At 37.4% G+C, this 26,084-nt stretch overlaps 1 protein-coding gene across 6 annotated transcripts in view; it reads right to left on the bottom strand.

Annotated features, from left to right (window-relative positions):
- LOC104602128 (Serinc-domain containing serine and sphingolipid biosynthesis protein) overlaps positions 1–22,019 on the bottom strand; it is a 36,373-nt gene extending 14,354 nt beyond the window's left edge. For 4 of the 6 annotated variants that reach the window (XR_016083358.1, XM_010265705.3, XM_010265706.3 and 1 more), the window contains exons 1-7: positions 21,832–22,014; positions 20,915–21,150; positions 14,292–14,368; positions 13,662–13,821; positions 13,185–13,209; positions 11,944–12,030; positions 2,690–2,861 (exon numbers count right to left, since the gene is read on the bottom strand). Coding sequence is in view for 4 of the 6 variants with exons in the window: in XM_010265705.3 (XP_010264007.1) it covers positions 2,690–2,861; positions 11,944–12,030; positions 13,185–13,209; positions 13,662–13,821; positions 14,292–14,368; positions 20,915–21,149 (756 nt within the window). In the remaining 2 variants the exon portion in view is untranslated. Of the gene's footprint in view, positions 1–2,689; positions 2,862–11,943; positions 12,031–13,184; positions 13,210–13,661; positions 13,822–14,291; positions 14,369–20,914; positions 21,153–21,477; positions 21,511–21,831 lie in introns of all 6 variants that reach the window. The other 2 variants (XM_088899512.1, XR_016083359.1) reach the window with 2 other exon arrangements.
- Between the last annotated feature and the right edge of the window lie 4,065 nt (positions 22,020–26,084).

The raw sequence follows: 26,084 nt of genomic DNA, 5'->3' as shown, positions 1-26,084 counted from the left end.
TCGGAAGAAATTATTAGCAAGATCTCATTTTGGATTAAGGAAATCTCTCAATTCATTGTATTTAAGAGGGATCTTTCTTCTATTCATCAGGCTCATGTGAGTTCTCTGGGTGTGCAAATTCAACTTATTCCTTCTCATAGATATAATCTTGTTTTCTGTTTACCTCCATCCTCAGTGGAAGTCATGATTAATATTGATGGGGTAGGAGGGGCAATCCTGGAATTAGTGGTGGGAAAGGCATCATACAGGACAGTCATAACAATGTTCTTTTGGCATTTCCTCATAGCTATAGAGTTACTACTAATATTGTGGCCAAATGTACAGGGCTATTTTGGATGGCCTATCATAGGCCAAAGTGTTTGGTTTTCTTACAGTTGCAGTGTGCTTGGACTCTAAAGTCATGATTGTTATTTTACAGGGGTCAGCTAAAGCACATTGGAGTATTTGGTATTGGGTGGAATATATTCGGTGACAGTTGGAAGCTTTTTCCTTATTTCTCATACATAATCAAAGAGATAGCAATCAGGTGGTGGACTTCCTAGATGACTTGGCCTGTGACAGGGTTGAAGGTTTGTATATGGATTTTCTAGAGGAGTAAGGTTTTTATGTCCCCCCCCCTTTTCCCAGGTTCTCCCCTCCGGTAAATTTTAAAAGAAAAAGATGTAGGATGCCAAATTCCCTTAATTATGTGCATATTACCAAATTTGTGCTGCATCAACTTTGGTATTAGATAGTTTGTCCTACTCCAACTAATGAACTAACGCTTTTGTATCCATGGTTTTCTCTTCATGTGCAAGAAAGTTTCTAATACTTCAATGAATTTATGATGTAACCATGTGATCATCCATTGTTATGCTTTGTGCCTTGAATTCTTTATTCAGTTTATTGTGATCCGCTTCATGACCCGATCTGAATTAAGTTGAGAAAAACCTAAAGGCAAAATTCATAGTGGTTTCTAGTGGAAGTGTAGGGTGGTGCAGGGTGCCCCTGCAGAAGTTTGAGTCCAATCTATATTCAGCTTATGGGTCCAACCCGAATATGAAGAGTTATGTAGTTTGGAGGTTCTCTCTTGTATATATCTTTTTGGCTTAGATATAAGTTGAGAGGTTTTGGCGTTTTTGGGGTTTAGGGTTTTCAAGTAGAGGTTGTTCCAAACTTTGTGCTCTTCACAATTGTTGATTTTATAGTGAATTTCTGCTCCTCCTTCTCCTGTGGGCATAGGCTATAAGCCAATCCACGTAAATCTATGTGTTGTCTATGTTTTACTTCTCTTTATCTCTGTTTTCACTTCCTTTTTGGGTGCCATTTGAATCTATATTTCTGGGTTTTGTGCAACATCCTCATGATTTTCTCTATGCAACCCAACTAAGGAAAATCTTTACTGTCTGAGATCATCTGCGTAAATCTTTGATGCAGGAGCCAAAGAGCCAAATATAGCATGCATCTTTGTATTTTTAGACAGTAGGGCCAGGGGTATCCATTCAACTTTCTCAAAGGATTGAAGCTGACCTAGGTAAGTTTCCCTTTTAAATGTCATCAAAACCTGATATTTTTCCATTCTGTCCATTTTCATCTTTTTCATTTTGTGCCAAACCATCTCTGATCCCCCCCCCCATATTTTGATGCTCTCATATGCTTACATAATTTCATCCCTGCAGATATTATCCCAAATTTCTACCTAGAACCCTAGATTCTGTCTAGGAAAAATCTACATATAAAGCTTCATTAAAAACCTATTTTCCCAATTGAAACTTTTCACAATTTTGGGAAAATCTGTAATTCTTGCAATTAAGCACTGAGACCTTTTCTAGCCTAACTACTCCCTGTATTTGATTCTAAAATCACTATTAAATCCATCATAACCTTTCTAGAGTCATCCTTTTGGTCATTCAAGTCCTACATCAATTGCTATTAGAGCAGGTTGTCCAACATGAATCCAACTTTGCAATTATACTTTGTCATAGGGTCATATTTTACATTAAATGTTTTCTCCTCAAATGATTTCTCACTACCTCAATTCATGTCTTTCATTCTTCCTTCTATCCCTTGGAGCCTACAATTTGCACAGTGACTACTCACTAGTGCAGTAATACTGTAACAGTCTTTGTTGCACATGATTGACCTTTTCCCATCTTGTTATCTATAGGGACTACATCTAGGTTCTCAGTGAAGTGTTCATTTCTAATTTTTGATATTCTTGTTAGCTGTCATGAGGGCAGCCCAGTGCATGATGCCCCGCCAATGTGGGGTCTGGGGAGGGACAGATGTACACAGCCTTACCCCTGCAGATACACAGGGTAATGTCAATATACTATATTTTAATATGAAAAGGAATAATAACAATGAAAAGAGAATCCCAGGCTAACCAATAACCAAAGTCATGCTCTTTACATAAAATGTGTCTTCCTCAACTAGGAAGTTTTACATCCCAATAGAGTGTGCTGAAAACAAGCCTTATTTCAAGACATTTGTAAGAGTTGCTAATTGTGGAACCTTAAGAAACAAGGTTTTCACTTCGAACATCAAAAAGTTAAAGAATGTGCCTCCCTATTGCATATGCATTATATTTTGTGTTGATCAAGGAATAGTAGAAATTTTCTTGTAATGTGAAATTTATAACCTGTAATATCAAATGTCTGGCCAAATTTTTCTTATGAGAACTACATAGGACATTTGCTAAATAGCGTACCTTTGAATGAAGTGATATAACCATCATTACAGTAAGCAATATCGCAGTCCATGTGATGAAAAATATATTGAGAGTACATGAAGCCCTTGGGGCATACAGCAAGTACATCAACAGAATTCCGCATATAGAAGCAACGTAAAAAATGGTTGACATGATTAATCCAAGGAAGCAGCTGTCAACATAGAGAGGTTGACTTATCAGCCACTTCAAAATCTGGAATTTTAAAGAAGACAAGACAATACAAGCATGATAAAACAAGAAAGTACCATCTTCAGAAAGTTCTTGGTACATTGAAAGTGGAGCATGGAGAAAGGAGAATACTGATGAAATATAGTTTATTTTGGATTACTCTGTATTTATATTTTTTTAAACATGATGCCGTTTTAGTAGCAAGTATATTAATTGTCATTTTCTGTAACTTACTTAGAATTATGTAGATTTATATTTGTTTCTCATATAAAAGGCTTTAACTTATGTCTCAATCACCTAACTTTCAATAGAATAGATATGATGTTTGTAGAGATGTAGACAGGGATACCTAGTTGGTTCTATATGTTTGTTAGGTGCAGAAATATGCTCCCCATCCTTACTTGTTTTGTTTCAGACTGCTGTACTTATTTTTTCTTTCTGTCACAGTCAACAAGGGTATTTTTGTCATTGTATCTTCTTTTTCTCAAGCAATATAAAAGCCAATGAAGGGGGCGGCAGAACCAATTCATTCTGCTTTATCTTTCTCTCATTCCTTCTTTTCCTCTCCCTCTTCTTCTCTTCTTCTTTCTTCTTTTCTTCTCTTGAACAGATCTCGAACTAACCTAGGACTGCTGCATCTGTGTTTCAAGTTGGTATCAGAGCAGGTTTAGGTTTAGTTTAGTTCTCATGTATGCTTAGCCCAGCCGGCTGCATGGGACTCTATTAGGGCTGGAGTTTCAACCTTTTTTTGCCTGATTCTTGGAGGTCAGTGGAGTTCAGTGAATTGTTATTACACCTCCCTGTTTTTTCTGTTTTTCCCAGTGACCATGAAGAATCAGAGAGACCTGTTCAGTTGAGGTTTAGGGGATAAACCTCAGTATTTTCTGGGTAGTTTTTTGACTTGTTTAGAGATCAACTACGAGTGTAGAGCTTTCTGAAGTCTCTGGAAGTTGCGGTTGGATCTTCTCTTGTTCCTTGCTGGAACAACCAGTTTTGTGCTGCAGCCGATTGGTTTCAGCTTGACTGATATTTTTAAAGAGGAAATCACTTCTCTTATCAGAAAAGTTCTGGGAAGTGTGATATTTTTGCTCAGTCCAGGATGGAGAATATGGGAAATGAGTTTCAATCAATCAGGGAAGGATTTGTAGGGGCTGGTAGTGTGACAGACAGCAGATCCTTCCAGATTACGACCATTAAGTTTGATGGAGAAAACTATCTTGAGTGGGCTCAATCTGCAATGATGGCCATTAGAGGAAGGAGTAAGTTAGGGTATGTAAATGGTGACACTAAGATGCCAGCCAAGGAAGACCCTTCCTATGTGAAGTGGGTTCAAGAAAATTACTTAGTCATGACTTGGCTTTGCAACTCAATGCAGCCTCATATCAGTAGAAACTATATGTGGGCAAAGACTGCCAAAGACATCTGGGACAATATGAAAGAAACTTACTCTCAGCCCCTTGATGTCATCATGGTTTAAAATGTCCCTAATTTCCCTAATATTTCCATGACATATTTCCATTTCCATGGGTAGCGACATGAAATTTTACTGGAATCAACATTTCCCCAATGAACACTACCAACACTATGTGGAGTACAAGAGATAGTTTCCATGACATACTTCCATTTCCACTTCCATAGGTAGCAACATGAAATTTTATCAATACTATGTGGAGTACAAGAGATAGTATTATAACATAATTTGGTAACAATATTGTAGGTATGTGAAGTAGCAAGTTATTGTACACCTAACTTATATGACTACCACTTTGAGCTAACTCAATACTCATTTCAAATATAAAGTTAAATATTAGTTTTTGTTTGTGTAATAGATTATTTGGGTAATCTATTACAACCATTTACATTTTCTATGAGTTCAAATTTTGCTTCAACTCATTTTATCATGAAGCTCCAAATCTTAAGGTTTAGAGGGCAACTTAGAACATATTCTTTTGTCTATAACCATAGTTTCTTAGCTTTGTTTAATGATTTAGAATAAGATAATAATTTAAAAAGGTGTGCCTATGCTTCTTTTATCATTTCATAAAATAACATTCTATATTTTGCACATTTTACAATGGTTCCACCATATCTATAATTTTTACAATATTTTCGTGCGATATTTCCGGAATTTCCGACATATTTGGATGACCCACATTTCCACCTACATCGACATTTCAAACCTTGGATGTAGCAAGGGCCTATGAGCTGAAAGTTGAAGTGACAATTCTGAAACAGGGGGAGAAACCTGTGTCAATTTACTTATCAACCTTGAAGTCTCTATGGCATAAAATTGATCAGTTGGAGACAATTGAATGGGAAAGTCAGAAGGACGCAACAACATATAACAAATTGGTGGAAAGAAACAAGGTTTTTGAATTTCTTGCAGGGCTAAATTCTAAATATGATATAATGAGACAACAACTTCTTACTATGGAGAGTGTTTCCTTGTCTCAAGCATATTCTTTAGTGCACAGTGAGGAGAGTAGGAGGAAAGTTATGCTACAAAACTCTCAGATTGAAATAGCTTTAGCAGCTATGAAGCCCAAGCATTATGTGACAAGGAGAGAGAGGTAAGGAAGGAAGAAAAAAGGGAGATTATATGTGACTATTGCAAGAATCCTAGACACACTAAAGAGACCTGTTGGAAGCTCCATCCTTAGTTGACACCTTCAAGAATTAAGAATAAGAAGAGAAATGCAAATGTTGCCACTACTACAGATGTTTCACCCTTTACTAGAGCTAGATCTACCTCCTTGGATGCCTTGTCTGCTATTAGGGCAGTCCTGACATAGTTGGAGAATGAGACTAGCATTTCTAGACCATCTTAGTCTACCTCAAGCCCTCCTACCTCCACTTTGGCTTTTGCTCACTCAGATACTAGAGCTACTGCCTATCATTCCTCGACTCTAGGTAACACTGATCTTGTTTGGATTGTAGATCCGAGTGCCTCTAACCATATGACAAATTTAGCCTCATTGTTTTCTTCTTATCATTTGTCCTTTGGTAGAGATAAGCTCTCTATTGTTGATGGCTCTCTTGTTCCCATTTCTGCAGGGGGGACATTAGAGTTTTTGGTGCACTTTCCTTATCATCATATTTACATGTGCCCAAATTTAGTACTAACCTTCTTTTTGTTAGTAGCATTACTAAAAGTCAGAATTGTTCAATGACCTTTTTTCTTGATCATTGTGTTTTCCAAGATCTGATGACAAAAAAGGTGACTAGGACTGGCCATGAGGCAGATGGGATCTACTTGCTTGAGCATCCACCTAGAAGAAATGAGGGAGTTGGAAAGTCTTTTGTCTCTCAATCTGTGAGTCAAATTATGCTCTGGCATAATAGGTTAGGTCATTTGTGCTTTGGGTCTTTAAGGAGTCTTTTTACTACTTTGTTTGAATCAATCCAAGTGTCCAATCTAAAGTGTGAAAGTTGTGAGTTGGCAAAACATTGTAGATCAGTCTATACTTTTAGTAATAAAAGAAGCATTATTCCTTTTGAAATTGTGCATAATGATGTTTGGGGACCATATCATATCACTGCTATGGGGGGATATAAGTATTTCTTGTTATTTGTTGATGATTATTCTTGTTTCTCTTGGGTTTATCTCATGCGTTCCCGTGATGTGGTCCCTACTTTGACCGGTGACTTCCACCAATTGGTTCTCAATCAATTTGGGGTGAGGATCAAAACCTTTAGATCTAATAGTGTCAACGAGTACTTCACTAAATCATTGAACTCGTACTTCCTTGAAAATTCATCAGAGCACCTGTCCTCATACCCCTCAACAAAATGGGTTAGTTGAGAGAAAGAACAGACACATCCTTTAGGTTGCAAGAAGCATTATGCTTAATTCAAATGCTCCTTTACGTTTTTGGGGGGATGCAATTCATACGGCTGTGTATCTCATTAACTGAGCTCCCTCTTGTATCTTGGGTACGAAAGCTCCTTTCACTTTATTGTATCCTGAGAAAAACTTGTTTACTATCCCTCTTAAAGTCTTTGGGTGCACATGTTTTGTTCAGATTTTGGGGCCTATCGTTCTAAATTTGATCCAAAAGCCTCCAAATGCATTTTCCTTGGTTATGCACAAAATCAAAAGGGAATTTTCTATTATGACCCAATTTCTAGTTCTCGATTTGTGTCTATGGATGTAACCTTTTTTGAGGATGATCCTTTTTATCCGGGAGTTTCATATCAAGTGGAGAGAGAAGAGAGGGGTGTGTTTGTTCTTGAAGTTCCCCTTCCTATTCCTGTTCTTAAATAGGAATTATGTTAGGAGGGTCACCATCTGAAATGTAAGGAGTTGAAGGTTTTCCATAGGAGATGGAGGCAAGTTGATTTTGGTGCTCTTGACTAGCCCAGGCCAGTTCCAGTTTCCTCTACAGCACCTGATCCAGATACTACCACTTCACCTTCCACTCTTGAGACTACCACCACTGAGCCATTGTCTTCTACTAATGATCTTGACCTTCCCATTGCAATCCATAAAGGGAAACGGAGATGTACCACATCCATTGCTCATTGCATATCTTAGTTTCTTTCATATGACCACCTTTCCCCATCCTATAAATCCTATTTGGCATCCATTTTTGCTATATCTATTCCTAAAACTATGCAGGAAGCTCTCTCTATGCCTGAATGGAAAGATGCAATCAAGGAGGAAATGAATGCACTCATTAATAATGAGACATGGGAGCTGGTGGATCAACCTGAAGGAAAGAAACCAGTTGGGTGTAGATGGGTGTTCACTATGAAGCATAGTGTAGATAGATCAGTTGAAAGATATAAAGCCCACCTTGTGGAAAAGGGGTACACACAGACCTATGGCATTGATTACTCTAAGACCTTTGCACTAGTTGCTAAGATGAATACTATCCATGTTTTATTATCTCTAGCTACAAACTATTCATGGCCCATGTTCCAAATGGATGTCAAGAACGCTTTCCTCAATGGTGATTTACAAGAGGAAGTGTATATGGAGTTGCCCCTAGTTTCTATGATGCAAATGCAAGCAAGAAAGTTTGCAGACTGAAGAAGGCATTGTATGGTTTAAAGCAATCTCCAAGGGCTTGGTTTGACAGGTTTAGACTTTCTCTAGAGAAATTTAGGTATATACAGGCTCACTCAAACCACACACTTTTTATCAAGAGGAGTGGTTCCTCTCTGACACTCCTTGCTATACATGTAGATGATATTGTGGCAACAGGCAGTGATGTTGATGAGATTAATTCCCTCAAGCAATTACTTCACAAAGAGTTTGAGGTGAAAGATTTGGGTCATCTCCGATATTTTATGGGAATTGAGGTGGCTAGATCTAAACATGGTATTTTCATTTCTTGGAGGAAATATGTCCTTGACCTTTTGGAGGAAACATGAAAATTGGGAGTTAAACTTCCAGATACTCCCATTGAATTGCATCATAAGATAAGTGCAGAAGAAGGTGAACCTCTTGATGACATGACCATGTATCAATGGCTGGTTGGGAAACTTTTGTATCTTTGTATGACTCGGCCTGACATTTCTTATGTTGCCAGTGTTGTTAGTCAATACATGCACTCTCCAAGAACCACTCATTTGTTCGCCGTTGAGCGGATCCTAGCATATCTCAAGAGGTGTCTAGGTCATGGAATACTCTTCAAGAATAATGGTCATATGAAGATTGAGGTGTACACTTTGTGGATTGGGCTGGATGTGTAGATGACAAGAGGTCTACCTCTAGGTACTGTGCCTTTGTTGGAGGAAATCTGGTTTCATGGTGAAGTAAGAAACAAAATGCGGTAGCTCATTCAAGTTGTAAAGCAGAATACAGATCTATGGCTCATGGAGTGGCATAAGTTCTATGGCTGAAACCCTTACTTGAAGAACTTGGAATTGAGCATGAGAAGCCCTTAATGCTGTATTGTGACAATCAAGCTACTATTAATATTGCCCATAACCCAATATAGCATGACAGGATGAAACACATTGAAGTGGATTGACACTTTATTAGGGAGAGAGTAGCCTCCCAAGAAGTGTGCTTGCCATATATTGCCTCTGATATGCAATTCTTATTTTTCTGTAATTTATGATTTTTTGTTGAAATATATAAATTTTGAAAATTTTATGATTTTAGGTATTTTATGCAATTCTTATTTTTTTATCTTTTTTTGTTTTTTTATAATTTCTCAATTGAAATATATATATATTTATTTTGATTTTTTATCAATTTGTGTATTTTATTCAATTTCTACTTTTTTGAAATATATATTTTAAAATTTCCTTGTTTTCTGCAATTTTATTGTTTTTGTTGTGATTTTTTTTTGCAAATTTTGTGTTTTTATTATTTCTTTGTATTTTTTTGTCTTTTTTCTGTAATTTTTTAATATTTATAGAGTTATTTGGTATAATATTTATATTTTCTTAATATTTTCATTGGGTTAATGGGTCATATGGGTGGGTCAGGGTCAAGGTGGGTTGTGACCCACTAATACCCAATAAATATGGGTGGCAATGGGTCAATGGGTCAATATGGGTGGGTTGGTACTCAACCCACACCCAACCCAACCCAACCCAACCCACCCATTTGCCACCCCTACTCTTCACCAAGGCAGTCCCTAAAGTCAAGATGGAAACAGATTTACACAAGTTGGGAATGCTCAATATCTATTCCCAACTTGAGGGGGAGTGTAGAGATGTAGACAGGGATACCTAGTTGGTTCTATATGTTTGTTAGGTGCAGAAATATGCTCCCCATCCTTATTTGTTTTGTTTCAGACTGCTGTACTTATTTTTTCTCTGTCACAGTCAATAGGGGTATTTTTGTCATCATATCTTCTTTTTCTCAAGTAATATAAAATCCAATGAAGGGGGTGGCAGAACCAATTCATTCTACTCTCTTTCTCTCATTTCTTCTTTTCCTCTCCCTCTCTTCTTTTTCTTCCCTTCTTCTTTCTTCTTCTTTTGTTCTCTTGAACAGATCTCGAACTAAGCTAGGACTGCTGCAGTGTGTTTCAAGTATGTTGAATAGATATCGACCAATACTTCTCCCACGGTCTTACGGCCTAACTTGGTAGTAGAGTAGGGGAGTTGGAAGAAGTAAGTTGAATGTACTTTGGATGAAAATTGCTAGTTAATTTGTTATTGAATAGCGTAATTTTAGTCCTTTTATTTTTTTCATTATATTTCAGTCCGAGTTGGTATAGCTTCTTCACTTCTTTTTACTTAAAAAAATCTTCTCATTTCTCAAACTAGGGTTAGCAGATTTAGGATGGCTTAAACATTAGTATACATCGGTATCAAGTTATGGTGTTTTAGGAGTAGTATACTTGTGTTACACCAAAATATTCTACCCAAGGTTCAAAAAATCATTACGTATCAGCCAATACATATCATATCGGGAGTGCCTCGATATGCCCATACAGAGGGTGTATCGGGGACTGGTTCAAGGGGTGGAGGAACCTTAAACCGGACCTCCCGAACCGGATTTGAAAAACAAAAGTAAAAAAATAAAAAAACAATACTGATACTGCCCGATACGCCCCTACTGGCGTATCGGGTGTATAACCTTGATTCTACCTTTTAAACTTAGAATTGTTAGAGAATAAAAACCTATATTCATGTACCTCACCTAACAGCTTAAGCTTTTAGGCTGAATGGTTCCTTGAGATGGTAACAGAGCCTGTTTGACCAAGTAGTAGTGTTCAATCCTAGTTGCCCCCATTATAATTAACTAAATTTCAGCACAAGGTATGGGTAGGCCTGTGCTTATCCACGTTTCAAGCCTGATGGGATTTTGCGTGAGGGGATGTGTTAGAGAATAAAATCCTATTCAGGGACCTCACCTAACAGCTTAAGCTTTTAGGTTAAACGGTTCCTTGATAAGAATCAGTGGTACATGTGTAATACATATGAATAAGAATGTTGGGTTTGGATTGGATCAGGTTTCTTGAGGCCTCAACCCTAACCCAATTCAAAGCTAAATTGGGTTCATAATATTCAAACCTAACACTAATCAGACCTTCAACTTAACCCAACTTTTTGGGTTGGTTTGGGCTAACCAAGACCCAGGTTGTACCTCTAATCTCTAATTAGGTCCCAAACACCTCCACAATTAAGGGAAAACAAGTTTTTTTTTTATGCGACTCACGTGAGCAATCAAGGTTATCTAAGGAAGTCAAGTTCTAGGTAAGTGTTGCTCAAATATGATGGCAGCATATTTTGGGACTACAGTAGCCCTATTGGGGATGCAGATTCTACCAAGTTTGAGAGTCTGACATCCTCATAGGCTCTCAGATTTCCAAGAAATCTAATGTCACATCCCTTATAGTGGAAGGTAATTCAATGAATGTCACTGGATGGACCCAAGGAAAGGGTAGAGGTTCATGGAGTCCCGATCTCCTGCCTACGTTTGCCCACATAACATCACAGCCACACACGGAGAATATCTCATCCTCCTGCAGAGTATTATGCAGGGGGAGATGTTCCCAATTCACGGGGGTAGTGTGTTGTGAGTCGTGGGCAGGAGATCCCACATCAGGTTCATGGCACCTACATCAGTTTAAGAATCAGAGAGGTGTTGGCTGCATGCTTTGCCGATAGCAGATGGGTTCATGGATAACTTAACTCTATTACCAACGGTCTAATTAGATCTGTAGTGAAAGGGGCCATTATGTATGGCAAAAGGTCCTTATCACCTAGTTTTTGCTTGGAGGTCTGTTATTCCACATTTTTGTGCATTTGTTGTATCTTGTTAGGTCTGTGGCATAAAAGGGCTCCTTTGTATAGAGTTAGACATCGTTTGCATAAAATTATGTTCTTAAAGCTTTAGATCAACTTTTAGAATTATCTCTTAGCAACTTACTTTAAGTTTGGAAGTTCATCAAGTTATTACATGAGTTTAATGTCCATCCTAGAGGATAATTTGAAATGAAAACACATTTTGTAGATGTAATAACTTTTCAGAAGAAAATTTGTTATCCAAAATATATTTCTATAAGAGGTTTGGTTGACCATGCCCAAAAAATGCCACAGTTGAAAAGTGTAAAGAGAATATTTATAATATTGTTCTAAGAATACTAAATATATACCTTTGCCTTTCTGGATCAGGCATCCAGTAGTTATTCCACCACGTTATGAATTCTATCACACTTATAAGTTGAAGAAGGAGAAAGGTCCTGTATCACATAGATTACAGAATTACATATCACATTTCTGTAGATTTTGAAGATTTGAAAGAAGAAAGAATTTGTTTGATAATTTCTCATGTTTCTTTCTTCTTTTTGAGGTGGGGGTGGATAGTAGGGTGTGAGGTTGGGAGGTGAACATGAAACATAACACAAATAAAGCAAGAAATTCATAACCTAACGCCCATTTGTATATTATACATCTAGAAGCATAAGCTTTGGGCAGGAACTACTATCTCCAAGTGTATTTTTTCTTTTGATAGCACTCAAACGTGTCATAATATTAAATTTCTTAACTCATTATGACTTTTCAGCGTAGTGGAGCTTAAAAATCAATCTCCACTGACCTTACATCAACTAAGTACTTAACTAAGAAGAAAAATTCTAAAACTTTTTTTGTTGATGAAAAAACAATTCACTATTCATTTTTTTGTTTTTGGCTGAAAGAAAGTACATCCATATTGGCACATATCTTATTTTCCCTTGTATGTATCTTGGAATTTTTCCAACTCTGAGATAGTTGTCAGAAGAAAAAGATGATGATGATGATGATGATGTTGATTTATCAGCCAAAATTATGGCCTTGAAGAATGTATTTTCTATTTTTCTATGATCACAATATTTTGAAATATGGCATCATATTAAATTAATGTAACTATTCCAAAGTTTGTTAGCTTAACCAAGTTAGTTAAGATGTAACATAATTGTAATATTTGATCCCCTATATTTACTTTTTCAAGAAATAATTATTCTAAGATATTTGTCGACTTTATTTTTATTTTGAGGTCATATAGTCTTTGTTCTTTTTTCCCTGGATGTTACTCAGGAAAGGTTTGGTTCTTTTGCATAATTCTTCACTATTCATACTTGAGGAATAACCGTCCAGTTTTCCTCTAACCTTGACAGACACTGAGCCATAAGGACGGGAAAACCTGTTTACAACTTATGTAATAATGTTCCAAGAGTCGACGTCTATATCTTGTTAATAGAAAAAATAAGCATATTTGGAAAAGAAAGTTTTAATAGGAAAATGAGCATATTTTCTCAGCAATTAAAGTATTCTGCGGACATTAATAGAATAGGTTCAAGAAACCTATAGCAGACACATAAAATAGAAGCATATAAGAGAAGGATCTGAAGATCACCCTGCACCAATGCGAGCAGCTTCACCTGCAAGAAAATGGTTACAAAATTGTTATATACTGCTACTACAACTCCTTGCCACATTCTAGTATTGATGGTTCATAGTATTAGGGCTTGAAACTGGGTTGATTTGAAAACAATGTTGAACAACAGAACGGAAACAAAAATTTAAGTGAAGATTTGAAGTACTTCCATGGTTTTGGAAAACTTCCAAAATGATTTCTGCCCTTTCAACTTTTATATGTAATAGACAAATAAGAATCCCAAGCTCTTCAACAAAACTATGGAAGTGCCATGGTAATATAGACTCAACTCCATATAGAAAGTTTTCATGGATCAGAAGATCAAATTGCCACCTTCATCTCCATCTCCAAGATGCAAAAAAAAATAATAATAATAATAATAATAATGGAGGTAAAGATGGCAGGGAGAAAGTTTAGGCTTTGGAATGTTTTTGAATGCCACTACGTTAAGCTTACCATATAATTCAATGAAAGACAAAGGGAAGAAGAATGGTACTGCCAGTGATATCATCAACAGGATAAACTTCAATGACCACCATCTGGAATGCCATATATTGCGAGTTCCATATAACTTTCTGGTTTTGCATGTTGTCAAGAACATTAACAAGAAAAATATCTAGACATTTTGTCAAGGATATGCAAGATATCAGTGAAAATTCTATGGAAAAAAAAATCCACACAGGCAAAGGAAAAAAAATCATATGAATTGGAATGTTCCAGTTTTTGAACTGACAGCTTTTCATATCAAACATCAATCATTGGGTTTAAACCTTTCATCATTTTTTTATTAGTAGGAGGTTCACCATCAAATCAATGTCAACTAATAATATATGACATCAAAATTTTGTATTCAGGTTAAAAATATCTTATAAATTTATGATTAGTAGCTTATACTCATAGGCTATAATTAGAACCATATCCCAAATAACTATAAATTAGAATAAGATTTCAATGACAAACAATGAAAAATTAAGATGATCCTCACTCCCTCACACACCATAAAAAAAGCACCACTCACACAAGAAATCCTTAAAAAGACAAGAGAACCCTTTACATTATTTTGTTTCTTAAAAGAAGAAAAGATACGAAGCATCCTAAACTGACACGGAGTACCCCCATAGTATGAAAACAATCATTTCCTCCATTTCCACAAGCTTTTATATCTGCAAAAAGAAAAAAAAATCATAGTAAGAAAAACTTTGAACAAAAACCTGGAACAGAATCCCAACAACGTGTTCAACTGAAAACAATTTTGCCTCATATATGAACAGAAAGATTAGGAACAGAAGTTTTCCAACTACAGAGATGAAGAGAATCTACAAAATTGACTAAATATTGGGTCATTGTAAGGGAGTCAACAAATGTAAAATGGTGAAGATCAGTTTGTCTTTTTACAATTATGGATTCATCTAACATGTTAAATATTTTGGTCCAACATGCAAGTTAAATATAAAGTTTTGCCTCTTTGGAAACATGTTATCATTCATGTTCCATCTAGAATATAGATGCCTGAATAACTCAATCATGAATTTCACCTAAGGATTATGAAAATTATAAATGCATCAGAAATCTTAATGAGAAGCTAGAAAATGAGGAATGCAAACAGAATGTGGTTTCAGAGAAGAGGCCCTAGAAATTCAGGTAACTAGTTGGAATTTGGTAATGAACTTTTTCTTCTAAACAAAATATCAAAATCTTGAGGTTTTCAGGAAGAGATTGAAATATCTTTCAAATGATCTGCATTCAATGTTTCTCTTGGACAAGTTATTTTTCCAAAGATTTATTCATTGTCAAAATGCACAACCATTGCTCTTGGTTCAAACTTTTCTTCTAAAAAAGCTATTGACCATTTGACAAGAAAAGGCAAAAGAAAAAATACAAAGAAAAAAAGGACACAGAGTACTAATAAGCTAGGAATTCAATGATCTAAAAATCATAATATTATCATAAATCATAGATGAAGATGATCAAGACTGCTATCAGTCTTGGGCACTAAGGAATTTCTGGTTCGAACAGAAGAGAAAGTGAAGAAGAAAGAGGAGAAAGATTAGTGAGAGAGCAGTAGAACACAGGTTTGAAAGAAAGGACAGATTCTGAATAATCTGCCGCCGCCACTTCAATTTAATATTTATATGTTATGCTAGTTACATGAAAGGACATATCTGCCCTTGGTGTTTACATCATAACACTTAACAATATAAAAAACTGAAACGTAAATAACAGAACTAGAATAACAGAATAACATAACAGATAGACAAGGTATATTCTACCCTACGGACAGAGTGGCCCCACAGCTGTGGGGCCCACATCAGTTTCTCTACACTCCCCCTCAAGTTGGGAGTAAATGTTTATCATTCCCAACTTGGATAGATCCACTTCTAGCTTCTTTCTTGATACAGCTTTAGTGAGGATATCTGCTAGTTGCATACTGGATGTGATGTAAGGGAGGCATATTTCTTGAGATGAGACACTCTCTCGTACAAAATGTCGGTCAACTTCAATGTGTTTGGTTCTGTCATGCTGCACTGGATTATGTGCTATATTAATGGCTGCTTGATTATCACAATACAACATCAGAGGCTTCTCATACTCAATACCCAACTCCTCAAGTAGAGATCTTAGCCATAGGATTTCAGCCACTCCGTTGGCCATGGACCTGTATTCTGCTTCAGCACTAGACCGGGAGACAACACTTTGTTTCTTACTTCTCCAGGAGACAATGTTTCCTCCCACAAGGGCACAATATCCTAAGGTAGACCGTCTGTCATCAACACTCCCAGCCCAATCGGCATCTGTATAGACCTCCACCTTCATGTGGTTATTGTTTTTGAATAGTATACCCCTACCCGGGCATCTCTTCAAGTAGGCTAGAATTCATTCTGCCGCAAGAAGATGTGTGGTTCTAGGAGAATGCATGTACTGGCTAACAACACTAACAGCATAAGTAATATCCGGTCGAGTGAGGCAGAGATATAGGAGCTTTCCTACCAACTGCTGAAACATAACTTTGTCTTCAAGCAGCTCCCCACTCTCTACACTAATCCTGTGGTTCTGTTCAATGGGTGTATCTGCAGGTTTGACACCCAGCTTTCCAGTTTCAGCCAACAGATCTAAAACATATTTCCTCTGAGAGACAAAGATCCCCTGTTTAGATCTAGCAACCTCAATGCTCAAAAAATACCGTAGTGTACCCAGATCTTTCACCTCAAACTCTTGATGAATGAGCTATTTGAGGGACTCAATCTCATGGCTGTCATTTCCTGTCACCACAATATCATCAACATATACTGCAAGTAGTGTCAATGAAGACTCCACCCTCTTGATGAACAGTGTATGATCTGACTGGGCCTGTACATAACCGAACTTTCCAAGAGCTAGTCTAAATCTGTCGAACCAAGCTCTAGGTGATTGCTTCAAACCATACAATGCCTTATTGAGCCGGTAGACCTTCTTACCTGTCTCTGTATCATAGTATCCAGGAGGCAACTGCATGTAAACCTCTTCCTGCAAGTCCCCATTCAGGAAGGCATTTTTAACATCCATTTGGTACAAAGGCCAAGTGTGGCTTGCTGCAAGAGATAATAGAACCCGAATGGTGGTCATCTTGGCTACCGGGGCAAATGTCTCCAAGTAATCTATACCATAAGTCTAAGTGAACCCTTTTGCAACTAGCCGAGCTTTGTACCTCTCAATGGATCCATCTGCATTGTGCTTCACAGTAAATACCCATCTGCATCCAACTGGTTTCTTTCCTTTGGGCAAGTCAACTAGCTCCCAGGTATTATTTTTCAACAGGGCATCCATTTCAATTTGCATTGCACCTCTCCACTCCGGGACTGATAGGGCCTCTTGCACTGTTCTTGGAATAGAGACATTGGAAATGGAACTAAGGTAGGACCTGTAGGTAGGAGATAGGCGATCATAGGATAAAAAATGGGAAATACAGTGGGCTGTAGATGTGGTACAATGTCGTTTCCCTTTACGGACTGCAATCGGAAGATCAAGGTCATCTGTAGGAGGTGAAATGGCAACAATAGAAGAAGTCTCTGTGGGTCCTGGGACTGTAATGTCTGAACCTGGGGCCGTAGATGAGATTGGAGCTGGCCTGGACTGCTGATGATCGGGATCAACCTGCCTGCACCGCCTGTGATAGACCCTCAACTCCTGATCCCTCTGACCACCCTCACCATTGCAGCTCCCCCTCAACTCCTGATCCCTCTGACCACCCTCACCATTGCAGCTCCCATCACCCAATGGAATAGGTAAAGGAACTACCCAACTCTCACTGCTCTCCCCCTGAGGAGAAACCCGAAGATAATAGGGTGTCTCCTCAAAGAAAGTGACATCCATGGAGACGAACTTCCTTCCTGTGACAGGATCATAGCAGCAATACCCCTTTTGAGTTTGTGCATAACCAAGGAAAATGCATTTGGAGGCCTTGGGTTCAAACTTGGAGTGATGGGGTCCGAGAAGCTGAACAAAACAGGTACAACCGAATGTTTTAAGGGGAATAGAAAACAACTCCTCATGTGGGTATAGAAAAGGAGATCGCAAATCAAGAACCCGGGAAGGAATCCGATTAATAAGATATACTGCCGTGAGGATAGCATCACCCCAAAAGCGAATAGGGACATTGGAGGTAAACATAAGACTTCTAGCTACCTCCAAGATGTGTCTATTCTTCCTTTCTGCTGAGGTGTATGAGGAAAAGAGCTCTGATGGATAACCCCATGAGTAAGAAGGTAAGATGCCAATGACTTAGCAAAGTATTCCTTTGCATTATCAGATCTAAGAACTTTAATCTTGACATCAAACTGAGTTAGGATCATTTGGTGAAAGTTTTGGGTCAGGGCGGGAACCTCATCTCGTGAACGCATAAGATAAACCCAAGAAAACCGGGTATGGTCATCAACAAATAACAAAAAATATCTGTACCCACTCATAGAAGGAATGTGATATGGCCCCCAAACATCCGTATGCACAAGATCAAAAGGACGATTACTCCTTTTATTACTCAATGAATAAGAGTTTCTACAATGTTTAGCAAACTCACAGCTTTCACATTGCAACTGGGACAACTCAACAGACTCAAACAAAGTAGGAAACAGACTCTTTAAGGACCGAAAAGACAAATGACCCAATCGGTTATGCCAAAGCATAACCGAACTCACACTCTGGGAAACAAGTGACCTCTTACCCACTGACTCTTCCCGACGAGAACTCTCCCCGAGCAGATAGATCCCATTCGTATCATGGCCAGTCCCAATCACCTTCTTCGTCTCCAAGTCCTGAAAAACACACCGGTCAGGAAAGAAAGTTATTGAGCAGTTCATGTGTTTGGTAATACTACTGACTGAAAGGAGGTTAGTATCAAGCTTAGGAACATGTAAGACAGAAGACAAGGAGATCGTATCTGATAACTTAATGTCCCCCTTCCCAAAAATAGGAACCAAGGAGCCATCAGCAATAGATACTTTATCCCTACCAGATGACAAATGGTAAGAGATAAACAGTGAAGGCAAGCTAGTCATGTGGTCGGATGCACCTAAATCTATTACCCAACAAGGTTCAGTAGGCTGAAGCTAGAGTACCTGAATTTACGGTTGTAATCTGACCACCCATCTCAGAAACACTGCCATAACTGATGCTCCCAAAGCTGCCTTCTGCCTGATTTTTAAACTCCATCTCGGTTAAGTCTTAAAACAGCACTTGGAATACCAATCACAATCAAAAATAGTATAGGCCTGATATGTATTCACAGTGTATGTGCACAAAACTGGGATAACTCTGATCTGAAATCAACCAACAAACACAACAGTGGCTGTCCGTAGAGCTCTAACCCCTTTAAGAGAGTTTGAAAACCCCAAAAAACTCTGAACAACAGCTTAGAAGGAGGTCTGATTTGCCTTTGCAGAATTAGGGTTTTAATCAGTCCTTAATGTAATCAATTCAGTTGCACAATCTAATCAGTACTGTATAGATAGACTTGCAGTAGGGTTAATATGAAACCCTAGAATCTGATCAATGCTAACAATAAACTTGAGGACAGCTCTAGATAGATCACAAGATTCAGTCCAGCACTAGGGCTTGCCACAAGATCACTTTCAAACTCTAGTGCAGAAAGAAACAAGGCTGAGACAGTTCGGTGTAAAACAGTAGGGTTTTAGTCACAGCAGAACAGTAGGGTTTGCTGTAAAACCCTGAATCGAAGTGTAAAAACAGTAGGGTTTTAATCACAGCAGAACAGTAGGGTTTGCTGTAAAACCCTAGTGAATCAAAGAGATGAAAACCTAGAACGGTTCAGCCTTCCTCTCCAGATAGGTCCAACCTATCTTTTCTTAGAAAAGTAGATGACTTGCAAGAAAAGAATTGTTCGCTGCCTTCTAGGGTTACCTGAACCCTAGTCTTCTCTGATCCTTCCTGACCACCAATACTCTGCAACCATGACAAACTTCCAACAGCTGCTAGCACTTCTGGTGATCTCCAAGAATCAATCTGCGAACTCCACCTTTTCAACTTCTAGTCCTAGGAGATTCTCATGTGGTCGGCTGGTATTAGATTCACATAAGAAACCCTAACTTGGCTCTGATACCATGAAGATGATCAAGACTGCTATCAGTCTTGGGCACTAAGGAATTTCTGGTTCGAACAGAAGAGAAAGTGAAGAAGAAAGAGGAGAAAGATTAGTGAGAGAGCAGTAGAACACAGGTTTGAAAGAAATGGCAGATTCTGAATAATCTGCCGCCGCCACTTCAATTTAATATTTATATGTTATGCTAGTTACATGAAAGGACATATCTGCCCTTGGTGTTTACATCATAACACTTAACAATATAAAAAACTGAAACATAAATAACAGAACTAGAATAACAGAATAACATAACAGATAGACTAGGTATATTCTACCCTACGGACAGAGTGGCCCCACAGCTGTGGGGCCCACATCAGTTTCTCTACAATAGAGAAAGTTAAATCCAATTGAATTGTGAATGGCATTGTTAGTTTTTCAAAAGAAAAATAAAAATAGATATGCTAAAGTTGAAATGTATACACAAAAGTGATCTTGCCTTGTTTTCTATCCATATCTACCATAAACAATAGAATTTACCACTTGTACACTAGAAGCCTAAGATGATATAATTAAGTTTGACTTGAAAGCCAAGTCATCCACATAGAATGGCTCTTTAATCTACATACGAAGAAATGACAAAGTGGAGAATCAAGTCTAAATAGAATAATCACAAGATGTTTACAGAAGAAGATTCAGAAATAAGATTTAAATCAAAACCTTTGGGATTCATGAATCATATTGTAAGGTTTTGACAACTATGGCTAGGAAAGCTTTGTCATTATAGAAAAACTGATCAAAGAATCAGGAGCAATTATAACCCAAGAATTGCAGGCATGATCAAAGATAAAAAAGAATAATAACAAAAAAGAGATCTTTAAAGCCAATGCATAGACAATTCAGGAACATATCTGGGAGGTGGGTTGGATATACAAGAGATAAGAATTGAAATCACTAGAATATGAAGCTAGTTGTCATTGTATTTCATAAATGTTTATAAGAAATTGGATTATCTACACAACTATGACAAAAGCATTGAATTTTTAGAAAAAGATATTTGCCTTGCATCCCCAGGATAGCAGGTGAATTAGTTCTAATAGGTGAAATTCAATAGTTTAAGAAAGGGAGAACTCTGACTTACAATGGAGCTCAGGGAGAATCTTATGTCCATAGTCACGGAAGAACCAAGCAATAAGATTTGTTAACAAGAATATAAAACCATAAACATAGCGAGCTTGCAGAGATTTCTTCCTTTCTATGGAATATAGAACACTCTTTCCTGTATATGCATTTTTTTCTTCGCATGTAATTACATCTGAACTCGTAGGATTAGCTCTTACCACATCAGTCTCTATATCCTCAGTTAACTCATTCATTCTGCAATTTCACGCATGGAAAACAATCAAATATAATGAAGAGAAATGGTGAAAATGTAACAAGTTGGACCAAAACCAACTAATCTTTCTTCACCCAACAATGTCTAAGGAAATTTCCAGTGAATTAAACTGTATGGGAACAAAACCAGTTTCTTGAATTGAACCAGAAGAATAATGAATGGATAACGGAAGTGATTGCATCAGAAGAGAAACAATACCCATATGCAAATACTAAATGACTAATAGATTGTATTAAAAGAAAACTTCATATGCAGCTTATTTATACTGAAGAAATTACAGAAAAAAAAAACGGAACAATAAATCATCTCTTAAAACTGAACTGGATTTCCAGTGAATTAAACTGCATGGGAACAAAACCAATTTCTTGAATTGAACCAGAAGAATAATGAATGGCTAACGTGAAGTTGCATCAGAAGATAAACAATACCCATAAGCAAATGCTAAGTGGCATAGATTGTATTAAAAGAATACTCAAAATGCAGCTTATTCATACTGAATGAATTAAAAAAAAAAAAAAAACAATGAATAAACCCTTGAAACTGAACTTGTAATGCTGATTAGTACATGCAATGAGTGATTGTATTTTGATCCAAAACATGGAAAAGTAGTAAAGACAGTGGAAAAACTGAAAGGACTCAGCGAAATGAGACAGGAAACTCACTCTCTATTGATTTCTGAATGAGACTGAGCTCAGGAACAAACGAAGCTCGTTTCGTCCTCTCAGCACTCACCAGTCTCCACACTCCACTTAAAATATGAATCACTTTTCTTTTCTTGAACCTCACATGAACAATTCCCTCTCCTGAAAGAAACAGTTTGAAAAGGACCTCGATAATTTGATTAACACCATATGTTCAAGTGGGCCCATGATTTAGGACCGTCTGATTGATCAAAATGATGTCCCAAGTCCCAGCATCAGAAACTAGTGGGCCACGCATTTTCCGTAAAGATGAAAGGTATGATCTTTTATTGGTCCCACCATATCTGCCAAATCAAAAGGTGTAGCAACCAAAAGTCATTAGTAGAACACACTGAATCAGAATTGGGGAGGTAAGCTTAGTAGTTTACAGATGTACCGGAAGAGAAAAACAAGCGGAGCAAGACAAGGTGGTGGGACCCACAAGTGTTAACCAATGCTTAGATCCCTGTCTTTCTAGAATTAGTGGTGGGGTCCATCTTAACGCGTCTGTGGAGGCGCTGGTGACCGTTGGGTAATTAAGGGAAATAGGGAATGTATTGTAATGTAACTGGCGCTTTTGAAAAGCTGTTGCCCATAAGTAACCGTTTGCGTGACATTGGACCGACTATAGAGGCGTCCCACTGTAGACACTAAGAACGGTCTGGTAGGTAGCTCTACAGTAATACTACTTCAGTGAACAAAAGTACAAAGCAGAACAGTTGGAAAACAAAGACCCGTTTGGGGCCCCACCAAATCAACAAACAATCTGAGAAGGGGTAGAGGTGGTTGATATTATTGGGTTGTCAAGATCATGGGATTGGTCTGATGGTTGACTAAGATGCTTTCCTAAACAGGACTGATGGACAGATGGACCAATCTCTGTGTTCTATCCAATTATGTTTTTAACTTAAATCTCTGATTATACTTTGATTTTTGCTTTTTGATTTTCTTACTTTATTATTATATTGAGGTGTTGTTGGGTATTATATTATTGGGTTTAGTTATGGCTTCAAGTAATCCCTACTTCCTAGGGAAATGCATTTTGAAAAGGGGTAGTGGGTTTGGTGGAACTGACAGGAAAATAAGGAGATTAGCCGACCAGGGACTCTTCTATAAAATATAAATATTATATATTTTCTAGTATAAAAAGTAACTTTTAAATAATACTTAATTTTCAATTGATTACCCTAGCTCCAAAAAGACCATATAGAGCTAATGTTATAATTCTAAACAAAAGAATTCTTAAATGTAGCAAACTTCTTTCTCAATTTATTTCTTCACCATGACATTACTTGTACTTGGGGTTAGATTACAGTTTTACCCACATGAACAAAGGTTTGATTTCTCTAGCTCCTCCTAAAGTTTGGATGGTGACCCCCAATAGAACCAGAAGATATTGATGCAAAGAAGATAGTTCAGGCTCTAATGCTCCTATATGAATGATATAACAAAAAAATGACAAGTCTATTTACTATTAGGTCTGCAAGTCAGGTTGCGCAATTTGAATTGCATCATGTTCGAGTTAGGGTTTGGTCTCATTCAAAAATTAACAAATTTTCAACCCAAACTGACCCAAGTTGCACCTCCGTATGCTATTCAATGAAATAGTTGTGTTGCTTGATTAATATATCAATTGGGTTCCCCCATTGACATTGTATGTTTTATATGAAATGGGTATTAAGGCCCTTTAACAAAATGATAGAAGGTATTAATGGCAACATGAAACCTTAGAGGAATAAAAGGGTGTTTGATTGCGTACACTGGTATATATAGACATATGTCACATATCATTGGGTGATGATCATGATATGGGGTTGGCTACATGAATCTTAGAGAGATAGAGAGATTCTACTCATGAACCAAATGCCATCTTAGAAAGAGGTCTAGGATGATTATGATCCAAAGATATAAGAAATAAAAAAAAAGAAAGAAAAAAGAAAGATCATTATAGTATTCCATAATCATTTCCAGACTATGATAATTGTTAATAAAACTGCTAATAACTTGAAGTTTCCAAATATCTAATTCTAGTGCACTAAGATTTGTATTTTTTCTGTTAAATTGAGTTAGGTTGCTTTTTAATAAAATTATAAAATTGAGAAAAAGGTTTGACAAGGATTATATATTTATAAGTCAAGGGAGGGAGCTGTCAAAGAACTAAGGGTCCATTTGGTTCTCAATCGAAATCAAAATCCTTCAGAATTGGAATTGAAATGCAATTCGGATTCCAATTCCAAACCCCTATTTCCATGAACCAAATGGGCCTTAAAAATTTAGTCATTTATTCTTATTCCAATTCTGGTTGTAGCAGAGATTTCCCTAACTTCTGCTAGTGTAAGAGTTTCAAATGTTGCCCCCAACCCGGGTGAGGGTGGGATTTGATCCCAAGTCTCTGCTACAACCAGCTGGAAACTTTACCAGCAGGCTAAGCTGGTGCCTTCCCCCAGGTTGGGGACATTTTGGTCTCTCAAAACAAGTTTTTTTTTTTCACTAAAAATTAGGGCTTTTCGTGGTCGATCAAAAATGAGATTTTCAGTTAGTCTCTTTTACCAAGCAAGGCAAGGCTGTATCAGTTTGTAGAGCCACAAATGGGTCTGATCAAATTGGAGGTTTGCTAATATTCGGATTTGGATGGAATTTTATCTATAGAATTTAGATCAGTTTTGGATTTAATTGAATGCCATTAATGTGTTAAGCTAAACAATAAAATGAACTAAAACTTGATATTGTATATCATGGATACAATGAAATGGAAAGAATTTTGCACATAGTTGCAAGGATCCAGCGATGGATTCAGTGAGAAGATGGAGAGTTGAGAGACAAGGATTGAATCGAAGAAGTCGATCTTAGAAGAGGGAAGAAGCAAGAATCTGTCGGTTCTCAAAGTAAGAGAAGAGAGAAGAGCAACTATGTTTTTATGTTTTTATGTTTTTAATAGGAGAGGCTACACAGTGGCTGAAAGGTTTCATTGATGGAGCACGTCTCTCAGTAAAGAAAAATGGGTAGATGAGTTCGTTGGAGCTTCCAAGGAGATATCAAGTGATGCTGAAATACAATAAAAAAGGATGGTTCGTGGCAGTGATTGAGTTTTTTTGGTAGGGATGACAATTCCTACCCTACCCAGTGAGTATCCACCTCTACCCTTCCCGATGGGGCGGGTTTTTTTTTTTTTTTGCTTAAATGACGGGTTTTGGGGCGGGTGCAGGTTTTGGGATTCTACAACCCATGTGGGTACAGGTAAGGTATGGTATTAGGCTAAACTTGACCCTCCCTGACCCACATATTGTTGGAAAGTATATAAACTTTATGTATTAAATGTTGAATTTAATAATATTTTGAATTTTATGTGAAGGATAATTGATAGTTTATGTGTTATTTACATGTCTTAATCAAATAATTAGAAATCTTGATTTTATTTGTGTTATTTTACTTATTTATTGCTTATATATGACCAGAAATAATAAGAAATTAGAGGCGGGTTTTAAACACAACCTGCCCCTACCCTTGAATGTGGAGAGGGTAGGGTCAAGGAGGGTTTTGCACTTTCATGATTGGGTGGGTGGGGGGGGGGGGTTTACAAAACCCTCCCCGAGCCCACCCCGTTGCCATCCCTATTTTTTGATAACAACAGAAAACAATCAGTATGCCTTCTAGTTGGAGCTTGATTGCAATACAAGTTGGGAGGTCTAGAGAGGCAAGTAGGGTCTAGAAGTTACAAAACCCTCCCCGAGCCCACCCCGTTGCCATCCCTATTTTTTGATAACAACAGAAAACAATCAGTATGCCTTTTAGTTGGAGCTTGATTGCTTAGAAGTTGCAAGAATTTGTGGAGATGAATGCAAATACAATAACCGATGGTGGAAAGTCAAAGAATAAGCAAGAGAAAGAATTTGAACAAGAAGTGTTTGTAAGTAGTGCAAACAAAGTGCATAAAGCTATTACTGGAAGGAAACGGAGAAGAATGGGATAGAACATTGGTCTTGGAAGCAATCAAGGAGATTTTGGATTGGGGGATCATTTCAAATTTGCTGAAAAAGAAACTACAGATGGATTCAGGAATTGTGATTGCTCCTTTCAACAAAAAACGAGCTCTGTTGAAAGTGGAAGAGAAAATAGTGGATTTTGACAGGTTAGACACAAAGTGAGATGTGATTCTAGTGCGGAAATGGTTTGTATCCTAAAACAGCAAGATGCTTCACAATGGAGTTTTTGCTACGAGATTATTTGGTTTGCCT

This window comes from Nelumbo nucifera, chromosome 3 (genome assembly GCF_055504915.1).
Source record: "Nelumbo nucifera cultivar China Antique chromosome 3, China Antique-T2T, whole genome shotgun sequence".
Taxonomy (NCBI): Eukaryota; Viridiplantae; Streptophyta; class Magnoliopsida; order Proteales; family Nelumbonaceae; genus Nelumbo; species Nelumbo nucifera.
This window is presented reverse-complemented; position numbering and strand designations above follow the sequence as displayed.